The 22,261-nt window shown below is 27.4% G+C and overlaps 2 protein-coding genes and 1 pseudogene across 2 annotated transcripts; 2 read left to right on the top strand and 1 right to left on the bottom strand.

The window, feature by feature from the left end:
* Positions 1-5,961: 5,961 nt before the first annotated feature.
* Positions 5,962-9,468, top strand: LOC108347296 (probable polygalacturonase At3g15720). Its single transcript, XM_017586464.1, has 8 exons — positions 5,962-6,126; positions 6,269-6,403; positions 7,407-7,571; positions 7,981-8,188; positions 8,285-8,366; positions 8,606-8,714; positions 8,859-8,963; positions 9,055-9,468. The coding sequence occupies exons 1-8, from the start codon at positions 5,983-5,985 to the stop codon at positions 9,292-9,294; spliced, it is 1,188 nt and encodes a 395-aa protein (XP_017441953.1). The 5' UTR covers positions 5,962-5,982; the 3' UTR covers positions 9,295-9,468.
* Positions 9,469-13,365: 3,897 nt separating this feature from the next.
* LOC108346775 (probable polygalacturonase At3g15720) lies at positions 13,366-16,765 on the top strand (annotated as a pseudogene).
* Positions 16,766-18,570: 1,805 nt separating this feature from the next.
* On the bottom strand, positions 18,571-22,046 carry LOC108346774 (probable polygalacturonase At3g15720). The gene is made up of 8 exons (XM_017585823.1): positions 22,002-22,046; positions 21,368-21,502; positions 20,346-20,510; positions 20,050-20,257; positions 19,799-19,880; positions 19,260-19,365; positions 18,870-18,980; positions 18,571-18,798 (listed from the first exon to the last, which is right to left on the bottom strand). Exons 1-8 carry the CDS (start codon positions 22,044-22,046, stop codon positions 18,571-18,573), a joined length of 1,080 nt encoding a protein of 359 aa, XP_017441312.1.
* Between the last annotated feature and the right edge of the window lie 215 nt (positions 22,047-22,261).

Raw genomic sequence — 22,261 nt, 5'->3', positions numbered from 1 at the left:
CCGAATAATTGGAGCGAGACCGAGAGGTCTCTAGTTCCATAATGGATTTAGACCAAGAGTCTTACTATCGGTTTGAGAAAGAAACCGAGTAAAATCATATATCACAAGAAACGAATAGAACGAACTTTAATTACAAAATGAGCCAATTAGATGAACCGACTCTTAAGAACTCCAACCGAACACCTAAATGACCATGCTCAGTACTAAGGCTCTAGGCCGGAACCAATGGACACAGACACTCCAAGATATTCAAAGGATAATACGTAGAGGAATTCCCATGAAGAAACCGAACGCTTATGAAAACTTAGATTATTTAGGTTTAGTATCAAGAAATACGAATGCCAGTTAAAGACTGAACACTATAGTGAGCGAACCCTAGTGGGCTTGAACGAACGCTCTTATTATGAAATTTAGCTTAAGGAGCTAGAACGCATATCTGGTGTAAGACCAAACACTTGCTTAGGACGAACACTTGGTATAAGACCTAGTGCTATTAAACTTAAAGAGAAGGGGCTTGATAAATATACTAAAATACTATTGAAGTAGTGTTTAAGAATGACTAAAATATACAAATACATATATATATATATATATATATATATATATATATATATATATATATATATATATATATATATATATACATATACACTTAAGCTTATCACGGAATACCAAGACACAACTATGCTTTGGCCGAACGCTCAAACATAGTATTACAACACGAAGACACTCGCCCTCAACTAGGATTCTTCCCAAATGAAAGAATCCAATTCTAACCAAGTTCGCTCAGAAAACCAAACGGTCAAAGACTGTTCGGTAACGAACATACACTATCTTAGGGAAATTTCATATTCAGAATTCATATATATTCAAACTCATTTCTTAACATATAACTTCATAACTTTACATTTGTTTGGTGGGAGTTGAGCATGGTGAGTCTGAGGTTACGTTTGTTTGGTGGGAGTTGAGCATGGTGGTGGTGAGAAGGTTGTGGAAGGGGAGAATGAAAGGTCTGAAATTTAAAAATTGAAGAAGTTATTACCTCGGTTAAGTAGACAACTCAGGTAATAAGACTCTACTGGCTCAGTTCTAAACACAACTGATGCGTAAACCTTTCAAAAAAAATTCAAAAAGAAAATTATAAATGGAAAACTTTAAAGATATTTCTAACTATAGGCATCGGTTCGCGGTTAAACCGATGCATAAAGGCCTTATGACATTGGTTCAAATGGAACCGAGGTAGTAGAGGTTGACAAAATTGATTTGAAACATTCAGATACAGAGCTTGTCAGCTTTTGGCAGGACATACTGCCTTGGTTATGCACAGAACCGAGACAGTAGGCCTATTTTGAAAAAGTTGGCATGTGAAGAAGCTGATTTGCAAAGGAAAAGTAGAGTTTTTTTGCCTCGGTTGGTCAGAGAACCGAGGCAGTATACTCCTTAGGCATCTGTTCCAATTGAACTGGGGCATATAGTTTCGCAAAAATTACAAAATTGCCACCGCGTTTTGATACGCTTCAATTTTTTTGAAACCAAAGCTTAATGGTGCGAGTTAAAAACCTCTTTTTTTACTAGTGATATTTGCTTTAATTTCATATTAAGAAGTATGTAATCATGTTAGATAAAGTGTGAGATGTACTTGGTTGAATTTGTTACAATTTGTATGAAGTTTGTATCTTAATGAGTGAGTGTTTGTCTACTGGTGAATATTGTGGTGTATGTTGTGAAATGAAGATTGCTTAAACATGTGATGCTACTGTTTTGGAGTTCGATGAAGTATAAATCTGTTATTGAGTTGAGAGTAGTAAAAATGGAGTGTTGTTGGGTTGGTTTTCGGTCTAAATTGGGATTTTTGTAGGTGAATTTTTATAAGAGTGATTTTGGAACTAAAATTGATGTTGGTTAGCTATTTTTAGATCATTTTAAACTTATTTAGAACTTCAAATAACCAAGAATCTAATGTTAATTGGGAAGGATAAAATAGGTGAGTTATATGCTAGTTTTTATCTAAGAAAGGAGTTTTGATAGGTGAAATTTTGAGATAGGGGTGGAAAGGGAAAACCTAAAGTTTAAGGTTTATTTATAAGATTTTTAAAACTTGTTGGACTCTTAGTACACAAAAATAAGGTTGGTAAGGTGTCAAATTTGATATGTTATCTTTCAGAGTGTTGGAATGAATTAGTGCAACTAAATCTTGGCAAAAGATCAAAATAGTATCCACTTTTTAGTATAAACATGTTTGTGAATCAATTCTACGAGCAAGAGTATTGATTTTGGTCATTTGGACGAGTCTTAGGTGCAACCAAATACGAAAAATCATATTAATGTCAAAACTGATAAGAATAATCTATGATCAGGTGTGATAATCGATTATTTCAGTAAGAATGTTATCTTTTCTTCAAAATTCTCTGGAATAATCGATTATCAGGTGTGATAATCGATTATTTCAGTCAGAAGATCGTCTTTATATGAATTTTCTTTAGAATAATTGATAATTGATTATTAGGTCTTTATATGAATTTTCTCTGAACTTTTCTCTGGAATCACTAGTTCAAAAACATTGTATAACGTCATGCGTTTAATGTCCAACCACTGAATAGCCAACGCTAAAAATGACCGGTGGAATTTTTGTAAATAAATGCAATTTTAGAACGTCGAAGCCTTATTCAATTCCACGTTCTATGATGATAATTATTTAAATCAGCGCGTCATTCTCTTTCTTCTTTCTTTTAAACCACCAATAGTTCGAATCCTATTGGGTTCGACGTAATATTTGTTAGTCAGAAGCCAAATAGTCACTCTTTTTAATTTTTTTTTCTTTTAAACAACAAATAATACGTCGAATTCTGTAAGGGCTTCGACGTATTATTTGTCAGCCATAAGCCAAAAAGTAACCCCTTTTTAATTTTGTAGGAGCGTCGACGTATTATTTGTCAGCCAAAAGTTTCCCTTTTTTAATTTGAGCGGGAGATTGAAAATTCATTCACTTTATCTTAGCGCGCGAGACCCTATTCTCTTCTCAAACTTTGCTCGAAAGAAGTTTGACGACCATCACATGTAATCTTTCTTTCATTTGATACAAATGCATGTTAATTAACTACTTTATGTATAATTTTTGTTTGTTTTGACGGATTATTTTCGTGTTCTTGTCCTTCATACACTAGTACCAAAATCACGTACAACGTCTAATATTTTGGGCTTTTAACGGCGCATTAGGAAACGACGTAATATCAGGAGACGTTAAATTGACGTCGAATTTAAAAAATTCAACATTAAATTAACGTCGAATTTTTTCAATATACGACGTTAATAATTTTTTTTTGTTTGTTAAAATTAATTGTGATCATTTTTTACAACTCTACGAGACCTGAAAAGCAGAAAAATAATAAATTTCAGTTTTTGGTATTTTATAAAGTAAGAACTATGAACGTAGTATCAACAACAAGCAACAATAACCAACAACAAATAAGTTCAATCAAACAACAATAACAAACAAGTTTAACCAAACAACAACAAACAAGTTTGACAAAAAAATCAACAAGCAAGTTCAACAAATAAATTCTTCAAAACGAAAACTAACCTTCAAAAGGTGGGTTATCGGAATAAAGTGTCGTCACCGGTGACAAAGAAAGTAGAATGCGCTATGAAGAACAAAAGCACGAAAGAAATCGGTTAAAACAAACGAAAATCATACATAAAATGCATTTGTATCAAAAGAAAGAAAGATTACATGTAATAGTCGTCAAACTTCGTTCAAGAAAAGTTTGAGAAGAGAAGAGGGTCTCGCGCAATAAGATAAAGTGAATGAATTTTCAATCTCCCGCTCAAATTTTTATTGAATTCACTAACCTTTTAATGTCTAACACTGGGGCATTCGACGTTTTATATCCTTGTACGTCGAATTACAATTCTAAATGACGTTTAATAATTGCATTTATTTACAAAAATGTCACCAGTTATTTTTAACGTTGGCTATTCAGTGGTTAGACGTTAAATGCGTGACGTTATACATTGTTTTTTTAGTAGTGATAGGCGCATTCTGCTTTCTCTCTCACTGGTGGAAACACATTATTCTGACGAACCCACCTTTTGAAGGTTAGTTTTCGTTTTCGTTTTGAAGAACTTATTTGTTAAACTTGTTTGTTGTTGTTTTTTGTTGTTGTTATTTGGTTGAACTTGTTTTTTGTTGTTGTTGTTGTTTGATTGAACTTATTTTTTGTTTGTTATTGTTGTTAGTTGTTAATATTATACTACACGTTTATAGTTCATGCTTTATAAAATACAAAAAATTAAAATTTGTTGTTTTTCTACTTTTCAAGTCTTGTAAAGTTGTAAAAAGGGATTATAATTAATTAAAATAAATAAACAAATTGTTTAACGTCAAATATTAACAAAATTCGATGTCAATTTGATTAACGTCTTATTTTTTAAATTCGACATGGATATGACGTCAACCTTAAATTCGACATGAAAGACCAAAAAACAATAACATTATATGATATTTTTGTATTAATGAATAATCGATTATTAATAAGAAGGTTGCCTTTATAATCGATTATCATAAAATCGTCTTTATAATAAATATTTATAAAATGTAATCACTTATCTCTTTACTTCAAACTTAATTAATAAATTTTGAAATAAGTTCCAAATTAGCAACCACCTAATTATAACTCATTTTTTTATAATTACACCTAAGTTAATTAATATTAAATCTAATTATGTCGAAAGGTAACAATATAATTAGCTATAAATATTTGTTTTATTATATTTTTTATATTCGCATTAATGTATAATTTAAAGTTTGATAAGAATAATACGACATACAAATATTATAAATATCTATTTATTATTTTTTACTTAATTGCATGTGTATTGTAATATAAATAACTATAACCTAAACAGATCTTCAAATTTTATAATAATCAAGATTCCTTGTATATTTGATTTTTTATGAACTACAACTTGAAGAATTCATATACATTGGCACTTTACCACAAAATCTTTTTTGATGAAATTAAAATTCTAATAAAGTAGGAAATCGTTACAACTTTTTTTATGACGAAAAATATCACTACTATAAATATTGATGTCAAAACTATGGTCATCGAGACTTTCTTTTTTACCAAATACATAAAAATATTATATAGACATCTATTATAATAAGAAGGTTTATCATAAAATTGTTTGATCATGGAATTATGCAAGTTTCTGCGTGATAGGTAATTTTTTTAAGCATGACATTAAAATTGTTTGGAGTATATTCCCTGAATAATAATAATAATAATAAAAGAATAATAATAATAATAAGAATAATAATAATAAGAATAATAATAATAATAATAATAATAATAATAATGGTAATAATAATAATATAATAATAATAATAATAAATATGTCTTTTATTATAATAGTTTTAGTAATAGAGTTATTCTTTTATTAAAAATATTACTTTATATATTATAAAAACATTAATATTAAGGTAATTGGGTTCAAATTAGAAATAAATTAGAAATATTTTATTAAAATGGAGAACATCAGTGAGTTTAAAATCTTTTAGAACGATATTACAAATTATTTTTATTCAAAATATAAAATAATGTGTAAAATGATTGTCAACGTGTCAAAGTATATTTTCTCTTTAATTTAATTTGAAGGGTTTAATAAAAGAATTAAAGAACAGTTTATATTGAATATAATAAATATAATAAATAATATTTAATTACATCAACATATATGAAAGATAATATTTATTATGAACAAACATTATATAATTTTTGAAAATAAAACTAATCAACTCTATAATTAATATAATCAATGATATTATTATTGATGCGTTAATTCCTTCCCTAATTAATAACACATTGAATATACTTTTACGTTCTTTCTTTCTGTGATCAAATCTCTATTTAAGTATATTACAATATCTATTTAAATTCCAATCCCACTCTTCAACTCATATCAATCTCATTCTTCTCAAACATGCAAAGATTAATAATTTTTCTTTTGATTATTGGTTTTGTTTCACCATGTTTGTGTGTAAGGTCGACTGTTATAACAGAGAAAAACACTTATAATGTGATAGATTATGGTGCTCATGGTGATGGCAAGTCAGATGATTCCAGGGTACTTTTTTTCCTTTCTTTCTTTTAATTTAGTTTAAATTATACTTCATGAGAAATATCACTTTTATTTGATAATTTTGAATTTAATCTTTCTAATTTAATATATTTTTTAGATTAATCTTTGTCTTTTTTTATTAATGTAGGCTTTTGAGAGTGCATGGAAAGATACATGTGGAACAAAAGGAACACCAACTCTTATTATACCACAAAAAGGAGCATTCTTGCTGAAAGGCATAGCCCTCAATGGTCCGTGCATTGCCACAAAAGTTAATATTAAGGTATAACTTCTTTAATTTTGGATTGACTTTTTTTTTTATTTAAATTTTGGTGGTGTAAAATATTTTTCTTTGATTTTACTGAATTTTATTTTTAATGGTACCAATGTTTTTCTTATAACTATGTGAATTTTGATTCGGTGTGTAAATTATTTTAATTTTTTTTCCTAAATTATTTATTTCTCCAATACATTTTCAATAATAAACTTTCAATGTCTTTTCTACCCTTTTTAATATACTCTTACAAACAAATTCGAGTAGAAATTTTGTCTCTTTCTCAAACAGTGTTTCATTTTGCATCAAGCCAATAAAGAGTAGGCTTAAATTACATATATATTTAATTTAGCTTCAATTAAAATAAAATTTAAAATCAAATGAATAATATTTTTTGCCAATTGGGTTAAGTGGACTAAAATAACACCAGAAAAAGCTACGCAACACTTGTAATTTACTTGAATGAAATAAATTATGCAGACAAAATTGTATAGCATATGAGATATTAATTCTTGTGTTAAATATACAATTTAGCTTATGTACTTGATTTCCTTGAAGTAAATTACAGTTGCAAAACATTGATTCTTGTTAATCTCAATTGAGTTCTAAGTTTCGTTTATTCACTCATTTAATTGGTTTAATTTTGGAGGAATCTATAAACCGTATCACTTGTTGAATAATTGCTTCTTTTTTCAGAATAAATTAATAAGTAATGCCAAATAGACTTTTTAAATAGTTTGCTTTAAAAATCAAATTACAAAATTCATTTTTCTTTTCAATTTGTTACTGTGAAATCTGATTTAAAAAATAAAAACGGAATTATAAATTCTACATTCGATAGAGATTAAAACATTAACACCTTAAATTATAAATTCTACATTGTAGTATTCTCTGTTTCATAATCATTAGACCAAAATTTTCATGTAACATTCATGTTCACAGAGATATAATATTCTACTTATGCGTATGAAAACTATATCTAAAATTATCTTGCTACAAAAATATCTTGCAGCTTCAAGGAAAAATTGTTGCACCTAGCAAAGATGAATGGGTAAAAGGTAGAAGTAATTTGATTGAAATCACAAACGTAACTAATCTCTCAATTGATGGGAGTGGAGGATCAATCGATGGTTATGGTGCTTCTTGGTGGCAATGCCAACCATGTGGAAGACCAACGGTTTGACTATTCTATCTAAACTATGTTTTTTGTCTTCACAATCAAATACAATATATTTGATTATAAATCTAAATGTGGAATGAATCTTATGGAATAGTACATCACATTTTATCTTTAAAATATATACATGAATTGATAATTGGAAGTTACAACATATAATGCATTTTTTTATAAGAAATGAACTTCAAGTTAATTCAATCCTACAAAATCGGCTTCAAAGATAATGTTTATATCTACTTATATATTATAAATTGACTTTATCTCTAGTCGACATGGACTTCCAACGCATCTTTGCATATGTTTCGTAAAATTTAAAAAAAATGTCAAAACCAGATCATATTATACTAGTTAAACTGCCATAACTGATAACATAACATGTTTTTGAAGTAGATGTTTGTGGTTGATGCAGATTCTTAGATTCAAGTTTTGTAATGATCTTAGTGTAAGTCACGTGACCATCACCAACAGCCCAAAAGCTCACATAAGGATAAATAATTGTGAGAATGCCACATTCTCTAATATCAGCATTGATTCCCCTGGTAACAGTTACAACACTGATGGAATTGACATTTTTGCTTCAAAACATATCTTGATTGAAGATTCCAACATACGATGTGGTAAATCATGTTTACATATATTACGTACATGTATCAGATTTCAATGTTGCATGCTGTTAAAATAACTGCTGTTTCTGCAATTGTCTTTCTGAAAAGGTGATGACTGCATAGCCATAAGCGATGGCTCCTCTAACATCAATGCTACTCGAATTGCTTGTGGACCAGGACATGGAATAAGGTTTATTTATATACATCTTTTATCAAATTATCACCCTTAAACATGGCATCAAACACTAAATTATTTTTGCTATTTTTCTTCCCTTTTTAGTATATATTTCATGATATAATATAATTGTTCAATTTAGAAAAGTCAGAGTTGATTGTAATATTTAATATAAAAACGAAAAACTTGAAATGTTTAGTTAATATCTTTTGTTACTCTCAAATTCAATCCATTAACATGAACAAATTAATCAGCATTGGCAGTCTGGGAAGAGACGGATCTTTTGAAACAGTGTCAGAAGTTTATGTAAAAAATTGCAGCTTCACCAACACTACAAATGGAGCAAGAATCAAGACAGCACCAGTAAGTAATAACTGTTCAAAAAAACATATCAGAAAAAGAAAAAATGTATTTAAATTATTATTAATTTTAATTGTTAACTATATTAGAATATATATATTTGACGTGATTAACGAAATATTTCATACATTGTTCAACTTTTTGCAGGGTGGATCAGGTTATGCAAGACACATAACTTTTGAGGACATCAGATTAATGCACGTTATGAACCCAATTATTATAGACCAGACCTACGGCAGTCAAAATTCGAAGGTACTCTTAAACTTTGTGTTTGTGTTTATATCTTTGTGGTTTCAACTTATTTATTATATGAATGTTGCATTGTTGAATTTGGTGCACTTAGGGCAAAGGATTGAACGTGAGTGATGTGACATTTCGTGGATTCAGAGGAACATCAGCAAGTGACGAAGCTATTACCTTGAATTGTGGTCTACCTGGTTGTTCCAACATTGTTCTGGATGATATTGACATTGTCTCTTCTGAACCAGGAAAACGAGTTTCTTGTTCTTGCAACAATGCCCGTGGAAGAGTTACATCCACTGATCCAAAATGTTCTTTCTCGAATAAACGAATAAATGTGTAGTATCTTAGTAAGTGGGTGGTAGATCTCTTACTTTTAGGAAAACTACTACAAAATAAGCATGGTTTTATTTCCCCTTCTAGGATTTTTTTTCTTGTTTATCTTAGGAACACATGGGGTCAACTGACTAGGATGTTCTACAACTTTGTGTCTTAAATTTGAATGATGTTCAGTTGTATTTCCCCTTCTCTCTTGTAAAATATACATGGAGTGTTCATTATAAAAGGATTGATAGAGTTGCTTCTCTTACTTTCTCTCATAAGGGTTTTTATTTGAAGATTAATTTTATTCACTTTATTGGAAGATATGTTTTTAATTGGAGGTTGGATGCGATTTATCTCAAGTTCTCATATGGTAGAAATAATTTATAATTAAAAAATTATATTGAATGTAACTTGAAATTAGTGATCCATATTAATGGACTTTTGACAAATTTCTATCTCAACTTCTAGAGGTGGATGAAAAAGATTCAAATATTTAAATTCGATTTATAATAATTACTTTATTTGGTTTATCTTAACTCAAAATCCATTCATTTTTTATTTCATGTCCAATTTAATTTAGATTATATATAAATATATATTAAATAATTTTTAAAATTTTAAGTTTGGACAGGCAAATGCATTCAGTTAAGTCCAACTCATACAAGTTGAGTCAGGTCAATTTTAAGTAATGCAAGATTGTATTAGACCATACACATAGAGTACATCAAAGTTAAACTACATTAGATTCGGGTTAAATTAAGTCAAACTAGATCCAAATTAGATTGAGATTGGAGAGAATCGACCTAAATCAAATTAAGTTAAGTCAAACTTAAATTAGTTTAATTCATGATAATTGGATTTGACGGAACAAAATTTAGGTCAAACAAAATGAGACAGATCATGTTAGACCGAATCATTTAAAATTTAGTTTGGATCGACCTAAATCAAAACTTATTTTAATATCATGAATACTATAAAGTTACACTCACATCCATTATGATTATTGATATAGTAATGATTAATCTGAAACAAATTCAGGTTAAGTGTATTGTTCAAAAGTAAAGCTTATCGAAATTAAATACTACTTAGTTTATTAAAACTCACCATTTGACTTGTGGTTTTGTAATTTAATCACACACTCTCTCACTCGCTTTGTAGATTTAAAATATTTTCTTTCCTTTTTTATTTGTTGACCTAATTATTTTGTGTAATGCTTTGTAGATTTAAAATATTTTCTTTCCTTCTTTATTTGTTGACCTAATTATTTTGTGTAATGCTTTCATATGAGCAGTACACACAGATGGTAACATTATGAATGAATGTGAATAGTCAAATTGTTTTCCTTGTGGATTAATATTGATTAACATATATATATATATAAATATATATATATATATATATAAATATATATAAACAGAATAAGTATATAAATTATTTTATTTGTAAGAATGATACTTTTGATTTAAGATTAAAGTATTAGATCATGTGTATTAAGTTTAAATACATTTGTAGTCTATAAGAAATTGTGTCACGATGTTGTGCATGTAAAATAATTCTTCATATTTTATCTTGAGAAATTTGTTCAGATTGTTTAAAATAAACAATTATAATTTAGATCTCTATAAAACTTAAAAGCATTTATTTATTTTCTAAATTTCATATCAACATTATAAATAAATAATTTTTAAGAATATAGAAATATTTTTTAAAGTACTTGTTTTAGTTTAATTAATCTTCTACCACTCTAAAAAATCACGAAATTATCGATAAAATTTTACCGAAATCAATAAATCAGTCAATAAATTTAATTATTTGATTTTAAAATTTTAATTACTAACAAATTTTATTAATAAATTTATCAACGAAATTTTTATATATAAATTCATCAGAGATACATATATCATTTATTGACAAATGTTTTTATTAGTATATCCGTGAGTAAAATGAGCAACAAATTTCTCACTCAAATCTCATGTTTAGTGTTGCATATATCCAACTTTTGTTAAAGATGAAGAAACAAAAACTTTCGTCATCTTCTCCCTCGAAACCCACCACCACAACAACCTACGACCTCGTTGTTGTTTCCCTTCACCAATGACCTTAGTCGTTGATCGAGCTCCTCACATCGAAGATTATGTAGGCCACCAACACCATCGATGAGTTCTTCTTCTTTTCCTTTTGTTTGTGTTTGTGTTTCATCGTTTCCAGCAAGCTCTTGCTAACATTGTTTCTCCAACGACTAGGAACATCATTGGCGTTCTTCTTCCACCACTCTCTCTCTTAGATTTGAGAATGTGAAAACAGGTTCAGTGATTATTCCGTATGATTTTCATTAATTCTCTTTTGCATGATGGTTCCTAATGATTTTCATTCACCCAAATCAACTGGTTAAATGTGTTGAACTAATGGTTGTTTAGGGGCCAAGAGTGCTTTGTTGGTGGCGGAACTCATGAAAACAAATATAAATGAAGGAAGAAGAAGAAAGAAGGAGAAAGAAAAAGATTAACCAAATCATGATGTTTATCGACAATTTTACCAATTAATATTTTTGTCAATAATTATTGACGAATATATTTGACTAATTTTTTGCCGACAATTTTCGATAGAATAAAATTTTTGTAAATAAAATTTATTGATAAAAACTTTTTGCTGTCAATAATTTAAATTTATCGACAAATTTTAAGTATTACCCACAAAGTTTGACCCTTAGTGATAATAATATTTGTTATAATCGATTAAACACATAAATCACCAATAAAATTTCCATTATCATATGAATTGAAAGAAAATTTCAACCCTTTTTAATGAATAAAAATAATATTAAATAAAATATTTATGAAATATAACCAATTTAAAAAAAATAAAATTTTGCTAAATACTTTTATTTTCACTTAAATTTATATATAAGAAAAATGTGTTATTAAATAAAATTTGATTATTACAAATCACACAAAAGATAAAATCACTTTATTAATATATATATATATATATATATATATATATATATATATATATATATATATATATATATATATATATATATATATATATATATATATATATATATATATATATATATATATATAGACCTAAATAGAAAAACATATTTCAAAATAACATATAGTTATAATTAATATTATGCAATTATGATTAATAATATAGTTGCCAAAATATTTTATTCAATGTATGAAGTACAATATAAGTTACACAATATAAACTTATATAAATTAAAAATAGTATATATTTTTAATTAATATTATGAAATCACGATTACTCATATGTTGTTAGTTATACATATTTAATAAAATATTTCTATTTAATTTATCAAGTACAATATAAGTTACACAATGTAAACTTATATAAATTAAAAATAATATATATTTTTGTAATTAATATTATGAAATCATGATTACTCATATGGTTGTTAGTTATACATATTTAATAAAATATTTCTATTTAATTTATCAAGTACAATATAAGTTACACAATTTAAACTTATATAAATTTAAATAATATAATTTAATTTAATTTTATGCAATTTGTTTTTGTAAGTTACATAGATTTAATAAAACAATTTATCAACTAATAAAAACGTTTAAAACAATTTGAACTTAGGCTTTCTTTCCCCCACTTGGATAACACATAAATTTTTTAAATTGGTCCACTTGGACAAAAAATAAATTTTTAAATTTGAATAAAGACCAGTATGTATTTATTTATTTGGTTCTAGTCTATGTATTCATCTCAATATATCTTTTTTTTATTAAAATACTCGTAATTTAAAAAATTTATATCAATATTTATTAATTTTTGTCTTTAGTTTGTTAACTTGTTTCTTAGACACATTTTAATTATTATGTTTTCTAATAATTATTTAATATTTATCTAATTGTTATTTGATAATTTATTATTATTATTATTATTATTAAATATTTGATAATATCATTTTGTTTTCTATCATCTCCTATGTCCAAAGTTCTATTTATTTAAACTCGAACCTATCCTTCCCTCATCATCTATGAGCCCACTCTTGAACTTTCCTAAGGATCTTGCCATGCCAACTTCACTCTTCTCAAACATGCAAAGACTAATGACTTTTGTTTTGATTCTTGGTTTTGTTTCACCATGTTTGTGTGTGAGGTCGAGACTTAGTACCGAAACAAATACTTACAATGTGATAGACTATGGTGCTCATGGTGATGGAAAATCTGATGATTCTGGGGTACTTTCTATCTCCAAATTCAGTTTAGTGTATAGTTAATTAGTGAGTAATGCCCTTTAATTTAAGGAAAATACACATTGATATTTGATAACATTGAGATGATTTTTCTGACTTGAATTTATATGTAGGCTTTTCTAAGTGCATGGAAAGACACATGTGGAGCACAACAAACACCAACCCTAGTTATACCACCAAAACGAGAATTCTTGCTAAATTACATAACCCTCAATGGTCCTTGCAATGCCCCAAGTGTTAATATTCAGGTAAACCTGCGCAGCAATTAAGGTTAAAGAAAATTATTATTTTTAATGATAGATTACATGCAAAGTTATATAATGTAAATGAAATGAAAGAAGAAAAAAATAAAAATATGTGACGACCTTAGCAATATACGTTAAACAAATCAAACAAAGTGAATTTTCAGTATAAGGTTTTTAACATTCTAAATTATTTTTAATAAATATGGGTATGATTTCTAGCAAAAAAGAATTAGGTTTATCCATAAAACTAAAGTTAGTTGTTTCTATAAATGTGATGAAAGTTTTAAATTTCATTTTTTATGGAATGAGTAAGTTTCATGCATCAAATCCATTTTGATCTCAAATTCCATGACACACAATATTAAAGTTCTCTATAACCCAAACCAATACAAATGACAAATGCAAATATATATATATATATATATATATATATATATATATATATATATATATATATATATATATATACCAATAACTTAATTTCAATACATTATTATTATGAATGCAAAACAAACATTTTATATAAAATATTTTTGACTTTTTATATCATATTATAATACAACGTATATGAGTGATCATAAGAATAAAAAAATTATTGACATATATTTATAGATAAAATCTACTACGGATACTAAATAAATATTTTAATGGATAGTCACAGATAATGAATATGGCTCTTTAATTGGTAATGAAGCAAATATTAGTATCATGGCATCCCATATGAAAATATCAGTTACTTATTCATAATTACCTTTTTATTTCTTGCTTAATAATTATTAGTAAGTTTTATTTTAATATTTTTTGAAAAAATAAGTGATTAAAATAAAATTATTAGTGAAAGAAATATTATTTAATTAAAATATGACTTCATATACTTCAATTTAGGTTTGTAACATTAAAGTTATTTATAAAAAAAATAAATTAATATTTTTTTCTCAAATATCTCATAAGTAACATGAGGAGTAATAAGATATTATTTTAGATAAAACAGGTATCCGATTTGACCCTTGTGGTTACAAAAATATTATTTCGTATTTTTATGTCAACTTCACTAAAAACAATTACTTGCTCTTTGGATATAGTTTTATTCTCAAATCTTCTACTTATCTTCCAAATGATAAAAAAAAAACAAAGTGAAAGCAGACAAAACTTTATCTTTGAACTTTTTGCTTCTTCAATGCACCAAATTTTCTTACGCATATAAAACACATATATTCAAATTTATGTAACTAGAATACATGTTCTTGCAGCTTCAAGGGAAAATAGTTGCAGCTGGGAAGAGTGAGTGGATAAAAGTGTCAGAAATCAAAAACCCTAAAACAAAAGGTCTCACAAATGAAACGTCCAATTTGATTGTAATATCAAACGTAACTAATCTCTCAATTGATGGAAGTGGAGGTTCAATCGATGGCTACGGTTCTACTTGGTGGAATTGCCATGCTTGCGAACGACCAACGGTTTGACCATTCTGTCTAAACTTTGTTCTCTCCTATATATTAAACATTAGGGCAAATTATTATATTTTTTTTCTTTTTCTGTTTAGAGTAACGATATCATGACATATTTTTATATTTATTTGACAGAGTACAAGGATAAAATGGTTATAAAAGTGTAAAGTTTTAGAAGAAAATAAAAAGTAAATAAAAATAAATATAAAAAATTTAAGTGTGATAAAGAATAATTTTTCTTCTGTTTAACCTTTCAAAATAGACTTATGAACAAGTGATTGTGATGTGTCGACCAATTTGAACTTTGTTGAGTTTTTCATCCTTCTAGTGAACATTCAAAATATACTGATGGATCCTGATTTTAAGTTATTCTGTATATATATATATATATGTTGAAACTAGATTTTTCTTGTGGACGATGCAGATTCTGAGATTCAAATTTTGTAATGATCTTACTGTTAGCAATCTGACCATCACTAACAGCCCAAAATCTCACATAAGAATAAATAGTTGTGAGAATGCCACATTCTCTGATATCAGCATTCGTGCTCCTGGTGACAGTCCCAACACTGATGAATTCGACATTTACACTTCCAAAAACATTTTGATTCAAAATTCCACTATACAATGTGGTAAACCATGTTTACATTTTATGTACTTGAATCATATTTCAATGTTCCATGGTTTTAAAATAATTGCTATCTGTTCAATTATCAAGGTGATGATTGCATAGCCATCAGTGGTGGCTCTTCCAACATCAGTGCTACTGGAATTGCTTGTGGACCAGGCCATGGAATAAGGTTTATTTTTACAAATGTTTGATGAAATTATCATACACATTACATCAATCTGTAAAATGTTTCCTGTGATTGCTTAATATATTCTGTTGAGATCCAAATTCAACAAACCCTAATCCTCTAATTAACATGAACAAATTAATCAGCATTGGCAGCCTGGGTAGAAACAAAGCGTATGATACAGTCAGTGGAAGAAGTTCATGTAAAAAATTGCACTTTCACAAACACTGAAAATGGAGCAAGAATTAAGACAGTCCCGGTAAGTAATTTAAGGGTATAAAGTGTGAAAACTTTCATATACAGTAAAAATGAAAAAAATTTAGTATAATTTTTTGCAGGGTGGATCAGGTTATGCAAGAAAGATCACTTTTGAGAACATCACATTAATAGATTCTGACAACCTAATAATTATAGATCAGTACTATGGAAGTTATGGAAAAGCAGAGGTATTCAATTAACTATATGTGTGATTTCAACTTCTTTTTCCCTCAGTTTATGAAAGCTTATTAAGGTTGGATTTCCTATTTGGTGTACTTAGAGTGGAGCATTGAATGTGAGCGATGTGATATTCCGTGGATTTAGTGGCACATCTGCAAAGGAGAAAGCTATTACGCTGAATTGCTGTCCATCAGGTTGTTTCGACATTGTATTGGATCATGTTGACATTGTCTCTTCTAAACCTGGAAAACCAGCTTCTTGTTCTTGCAATAATGCTCATGGGAAAGCTACAAACACTGTTCCAGAATGTTCTTTATCGTCATAAGTTGTGTTACCTTCATACATGCTTAAGCCAGAATATATATCTTTATTTTTTGCGAAAACTACTACAATATGTACGAGCTTCTTTTTATAAATGCCATTAGGAACACCAAATTTTGAGTTATTTGCTTTATTTTATTTTGTTATTTAGTTTGTTTTATGTTATGTCCTTTCTCATTTTAAGATATTGGTCAATTCCTACTGACCATAGTGAAGTAAGGAAGTAAGGAGTTTTTATATGTGGACAAGATTTTTATAGGTTAAGAATTAGTGTTATGGTTTTAAATGAAATAGAATGCTTATTGTTTCATTGTTATTATTATTTTGATCGTCTTAGCTAGATGATTATTAGACCTTTAACAACATTTTTATTGGAGTTCTTACGCGTATATATTGCAAAAAATTATGAGCAAATACAGAAACACATATTAGAAATAAATTGAATTAGGGTTAATCGGAATTTGAAACTTCAAAAGAAAAACAAATTTAAAAATGACTTGGGAGAAACTTAACGTACAAATAGAAGTTTAAGTATCATGTAATATAAAAAGCAAATATGTCATAACATCCTTTTTATGTTATATAGAAGCTTTTTCCACAGAGTAATTCACCATAACCTAGTTGATGAGAGGTTATATATAGATCATGTTTTTTTTTTTTTAATTTTAAGTGAGATGTCAAGAATAAAGAATATTAAATTTCAAAGTTAGTTGAAATTTAAGTAAGTTAGAAATTTAAATATATTTCATTACTCGTTTTGTAAAATCATAATTTACATAGAATTCTTTTCTTCAAATTATATTTACTTTCACTTTAACTTTATGTGAATCTTACGCCTCGTTGGATAGAAAGTAGTCAAGAGAAGAAAAATACTGTCATTATAATGGTAAATCTAGGTGTTTAGTTGTTATAGAAATTGAGTTATTGGATCTGAATAGAATTGAGACAAAGTTTTTCTTTATTTTAGTTTAATTGGAAATCATATTATATACACTATTCAAAGTTTAGGTTATTTTTTAAGTTTATTTGTTCATGTTAGATTATATTTTTTATATTGAGGGAAAATAGTTTTTGTGTTACAATAGAGAACTTGAATGTGTAGTTAAAATATGTATTCTGTCATGTGAAATTTTCTGATGCATGCGAAAACTAATTTCAAAAAAGAAAACAGAAAAAAAAACAAATTACATTAGGGTAAGTATTACTGACAAAATTTAACGTTAGAATTTACCTCGTCAACATTGACATCAAACATTTAAGAGACGTCAAAGAAAAAAACAATAATAGATTGTAAAAAAAAATTGTGATATATAAGTTGATGTTAACTTTGTTTATTTTTAATATTTAATTTATTTAATACAAATATTTATTTTAAAAAATTAAAAATTGTGTTTTCTAAACTTTTTTGGTTTTAAGAAAATTTGTATTGACTAAGTTAATAGTTAATACTAATAAGACCATAATATAAATATTTATTTTTTAAAAAAGTTAAAATAATTTTATTCACTTTTTTTAAAATAATTATTTGCATTGTATTAAAATTGACTAAGTAATGTCTCTATTTGATCAAGATTAATATTTAGAAGCTAAATTAACTCTTTCTGTAGTCACATTATTAAATTATATTCAGCAATATTTCAGAATATCAAAATAAATGTACAAAAATGTTTGGAATCTCATATAATATTAAAATAAAAAGAAATAATTTTTATTTAGATATTGATTTATACGTATGCAGATAACAATATTGATGATAAAATTGATAATTTAATTATCTGGCATATGGCATATAAAAGAATAAGAAAGAATTCATGGCATTAAGCAAGGACAATTTGGAACAGAAGATGTGGCTGTTCCGTGGGCATTTTTGCAAGAACAGGAAGCTGGTTTTCCTTGTTGAGAAGAGGCAATGTTAATTTGATCCAATGTAATGTTGAAACAACCTTGTGGACCACAATTTAAGGTAATAGCTTCACCAGTCATACTTGTTCCATGAAATCCACGAAATGTTATTCCTCTCACTTCAACTCCTCCATTCTAATTATGCCAAAAATCCAACTTTAATAACTGATAAATAAATTAACAATGTAATGAACTTAAGTGAATACCTTTAAAGATACGCCATTGTTAGTGTAGAATTGGTTTATGATTATTGGGTTTCGAGTTTGTATCAATGTAATTTCCTCAAATGTGATTCCTCTTGCATAACCTGATCCATCCTGAAAAAAGAAATGGATAAACATGAAATATTATTTCCATTTAAATGCCAACAACCAAAAAATATTTATTTTTTCCTTTTTTTTTTCTTTCCTACATAATTTTAATGTTTCATGGAAATTAATTGTCACTTTTGTCCATCACACCTCTTATACTTTGTGATATAGTAAAATGAACTTCATGATTATGTTATAACAATTAGCAAAAGAACGTCGTGTATTTGTTGAATCTTTATGTAAAAACTCTAAAAGACACATAAAAAGGGAGAAAATAAATCTTACCGCATATGTCTTAATTCTTGCTCCATTTTGTGTATTGGTGAAGTTACAATTTCGTACATGAACTTGTTCCACTGTGTTACTATTGCCATTTCCCAGGCTCCCAACACTGCTTCACAATAGTTAAACTTAAAAGCATATAACAAAATATATTATCATTTAATACATCTAAGTGTTTTTCGAAAATAGATTTGACTAAAATGAAATATATGAATTAAATTCATCTAAAAATTTGATACAATTTTTAATTTAAAACTTTAAATAATAAGTAGATCTCGCTAGATAATCTGACTGTTATACCATATTAAGAAATGAACGTTAAATCTAACTTAACTTTACAAAATCGGATTATAAGATGAGGTTTACATTTCACTTATATATTATAATTTAGTTTTATCTCTAGTCGACATGGGACTTTAAAAAAATAACATATTTATAAATTTTTTATATGTTATTTAACAACTTTATATTTATTCAACATGCTAATGCTTGAATTTTCAATAATGTATATGTCAAGTAATGCAGAGTTTATATATAAAAACCTTATTCCATGGCCTGGTCCACAAGCACTCCCAGTAACATTGACATAAGAGGAGCCACCACTGATCGCAATGCAATCATCGCCTATTTAGAAAGACAAATTAAGTTAAAACTGCACATCTATTAATTATTTAAAAACACTATACTGAAACTTATATATATATATATATATATATATATATATATATATATATATATATATATATATATATATATATATATATATATATGCAAGTGATGAAGATTGATTTACCACATGCTATAGTAGAATCTTTGATCCAGATATTTTTTGAAGCATAAACATCAATTCCATCAGTGTTGTGAGTGTCACCGGGAGACTGAATACTGATAGCAGAGAATGTGGCTCCCACACAATTGTTTATGTTTATGTGAGCTTTTGGACTGTTAATGATGTTCAAGGAGCTAACACTAAGACCATTGCATGAATTGAAACTAATGACCTTCATCACATCACCCACATGAATCAGAATCTTAAACTTAATAAAAACATAGTGAACACTTTTAATATCAGAAAGAATATTCTCTCACCGATGGACGTGGACAGTTTCTGCATGACCACCATGAAGAACCGAAGCCATCCAGCGATCCTCCACTTCCATCCACTGTCAGACCATTTACATTTGAGATCAAAATCCAAGTATACTTATATGATGCCCATGCATTCTTCTCAGCTGCAATTACTTTCCCCCGGATCTGCAACAACATTCATCACACTCATAATTAGTGTAGTCGGTTCACCTCACCAACTCGACTCAGCTCAGCTCATTACGGATTATTCATTTAGTAAAGCAATCTAATCTCATTCATTTATTAGTGAGTCGAAAAAATTCGAATCCAGTCGAACTCACAACAAATGAATACGTTAAACGGTTGACTCATTTAATGACAAGTTTTTTTTTTCATTCCAAAAAAAATAATAATTGTTTTCTAATTCAAATCTAAATAAATTTCAATCCAAAATGATATTAGATTCCAAAAACAATTCAAAATAAAAAAAATATAATACAATCCAAAATCATCTTAAACTCCAAACATAATTCAAAAACAAGGTAAAAACAGAAAATTAAGTGGATTGACGAGTCAACCTGACTCATCACATATTCAACTTCAATAAATCAAATTCTTACTAAATTAGACTCAAAATTGATTCGTATCAAAATTTCAATTTTTTTTCAAGCTAATCTAACTCAATCAGTAGTAACTTAAGTTAATTCATGAGTTTTAATTCATTTTGACATTAATCACTATAGTAATATTTTGTAAAGTGCTGTAATAACAATTTGTAATTGTTAATAAGGTGCAGTAAGGATACATTTGTAACTGTGTGGTTAGATTTATAATTCATATTGCAATTAAACTTTAATGTATATATATAATATTAAATAACATAGAAAATACGTTTTATTTTCTGATATTAATTGCGTTTACTTTTTTATTTTTATGGAAGAATAATTAGAAGAAAATTTGTTTTAAAATGAAATTTAAAAGTACCAAGAATTTAATAAAAGAAGCAACAGTTGAATAATGAACTAGGGTTACATTAGAAATACCTGAATTTGAATATTTGAGGCATGGCAAGGACCCTTTAGCATTAAAGGTGACAGAAGGAATCGATAGTTTGCAGGTATGACTAGAGTTGCCATACCTTGTGCTCCACAACTGCTTTGCCAAGCTTTCAAAAATGCCTGCCACCAATTCAGAACAAATATCCAATAAAAAAACTAAAAATTGTTGTCATCATGAAAATAGTACTGTTTTATAAATTAAATACTTTATTAATAAATATCGATAAAGTATTATGGAGTGATCCAAATTGAAATATGGGTTATCATAATTTACAATAAGAAAGAATTGACAAATGAATTCCACAATAACAATTTTTTTGAATAAAAATTTATTCATTTTATATATTGAAACCTCTTTTAAAAGTGTATTCCAATATTTTTATTATTTAGTTTTGATCAATTTATTAACTTGGGCACTCAATGGAAATATTGACCTGATAAATTAGTATTAGAACATTGAAAACCTGACACTAGTTAACATAGTGGTTAAATGTTGGATCTCAAGTCAAAGTATAAATATTACACAATTGAGATTGTAAAAATTGAATTAACATATTTAACATTAATAATTACAATTAAGCCTTAAAATTGTAAATAACAAAAACAAAAAGATACATACTTGTGCATCATCCGATATCCCATCTCCCTTAGCACCATAATTCATTACATTATAAAGGCCAGTTTTGGTGTCATTATAACATAGGCATGGAGAGATAAAAGCAAGAACCAAAACAAAAGAGATTAAGCTTTGCATGTTTTGGCAATTTTTTCTTATTTGGTTGAATTTTATCTGGTAGATTAGGACTGGTGGAGAATTGAATACAGGTTCAGTATGTATTTATATATATGTGTGTGTGCCATGTTACACTTATGAAAACG

This window comes from Vigna angularis, chromosome 9, assembly GCF_016808095.1.
Source record: "Vigna angularis cultivar LongXiaoDou No.4 chromosome 9, ASM1680809v1, whole genome shotgun sequence".
In the NCBI taxonomy this organism is placed as follows: domain Eukaryota; kingdom Viridiplantae; phylum Streptophyta; class Magnoliopsida; order Fabales; family Fabaceae; genus Vigna; species Vigna angularis.
This window is presented reverse-complemented; position numbering and strand designations above follow the sequence as displayed.

Bases quoted from the DNA above. Each gene is read 5' to 3' on its own strand.
- LOC108346774 (XM_017585823.1), bottom strand. From the start codon at position 22,046: ATGAATTATGGTGCTAAGGGAGATGGGATATCGGATGATGCACAA. The intron at 19,881-20,049 runs GTAAATCAATCT...CTTTCTAAATAG, and splicing joins AGATTCTACTATAGCATGTG to GCGATGATTGCATTGCGATC. The intron at 18,799-18,869 runs GTATTCACTTAA...TGGCATAATTAG, and splicing joins ACAATGGCGTATCTTTAAAG to AATGGAGGAGTTGAAGTGAG.
- LOC108347296 (XM_017586464.1), top strand. From the start codon at position 5,983: ATGCAAAGATTAATAATTTTTCTTTTGATTATTGGTTTTGTTTCACCA. The intron at 6,127-6,268 runs GTACTTTTTTTC...TTATTAATGTAG, and splicing joins GCAAGTCAGATGATTCCAGG to GCTTTTGAGAGTGCATGGAA. The intron at 7,572-7,980 runs GTTTGACTATTC...TGGTTGATGCAG, and splicing joins AACCATGTGGAAGACCAACG to ATTCTTAGATTCAAGTTTTG.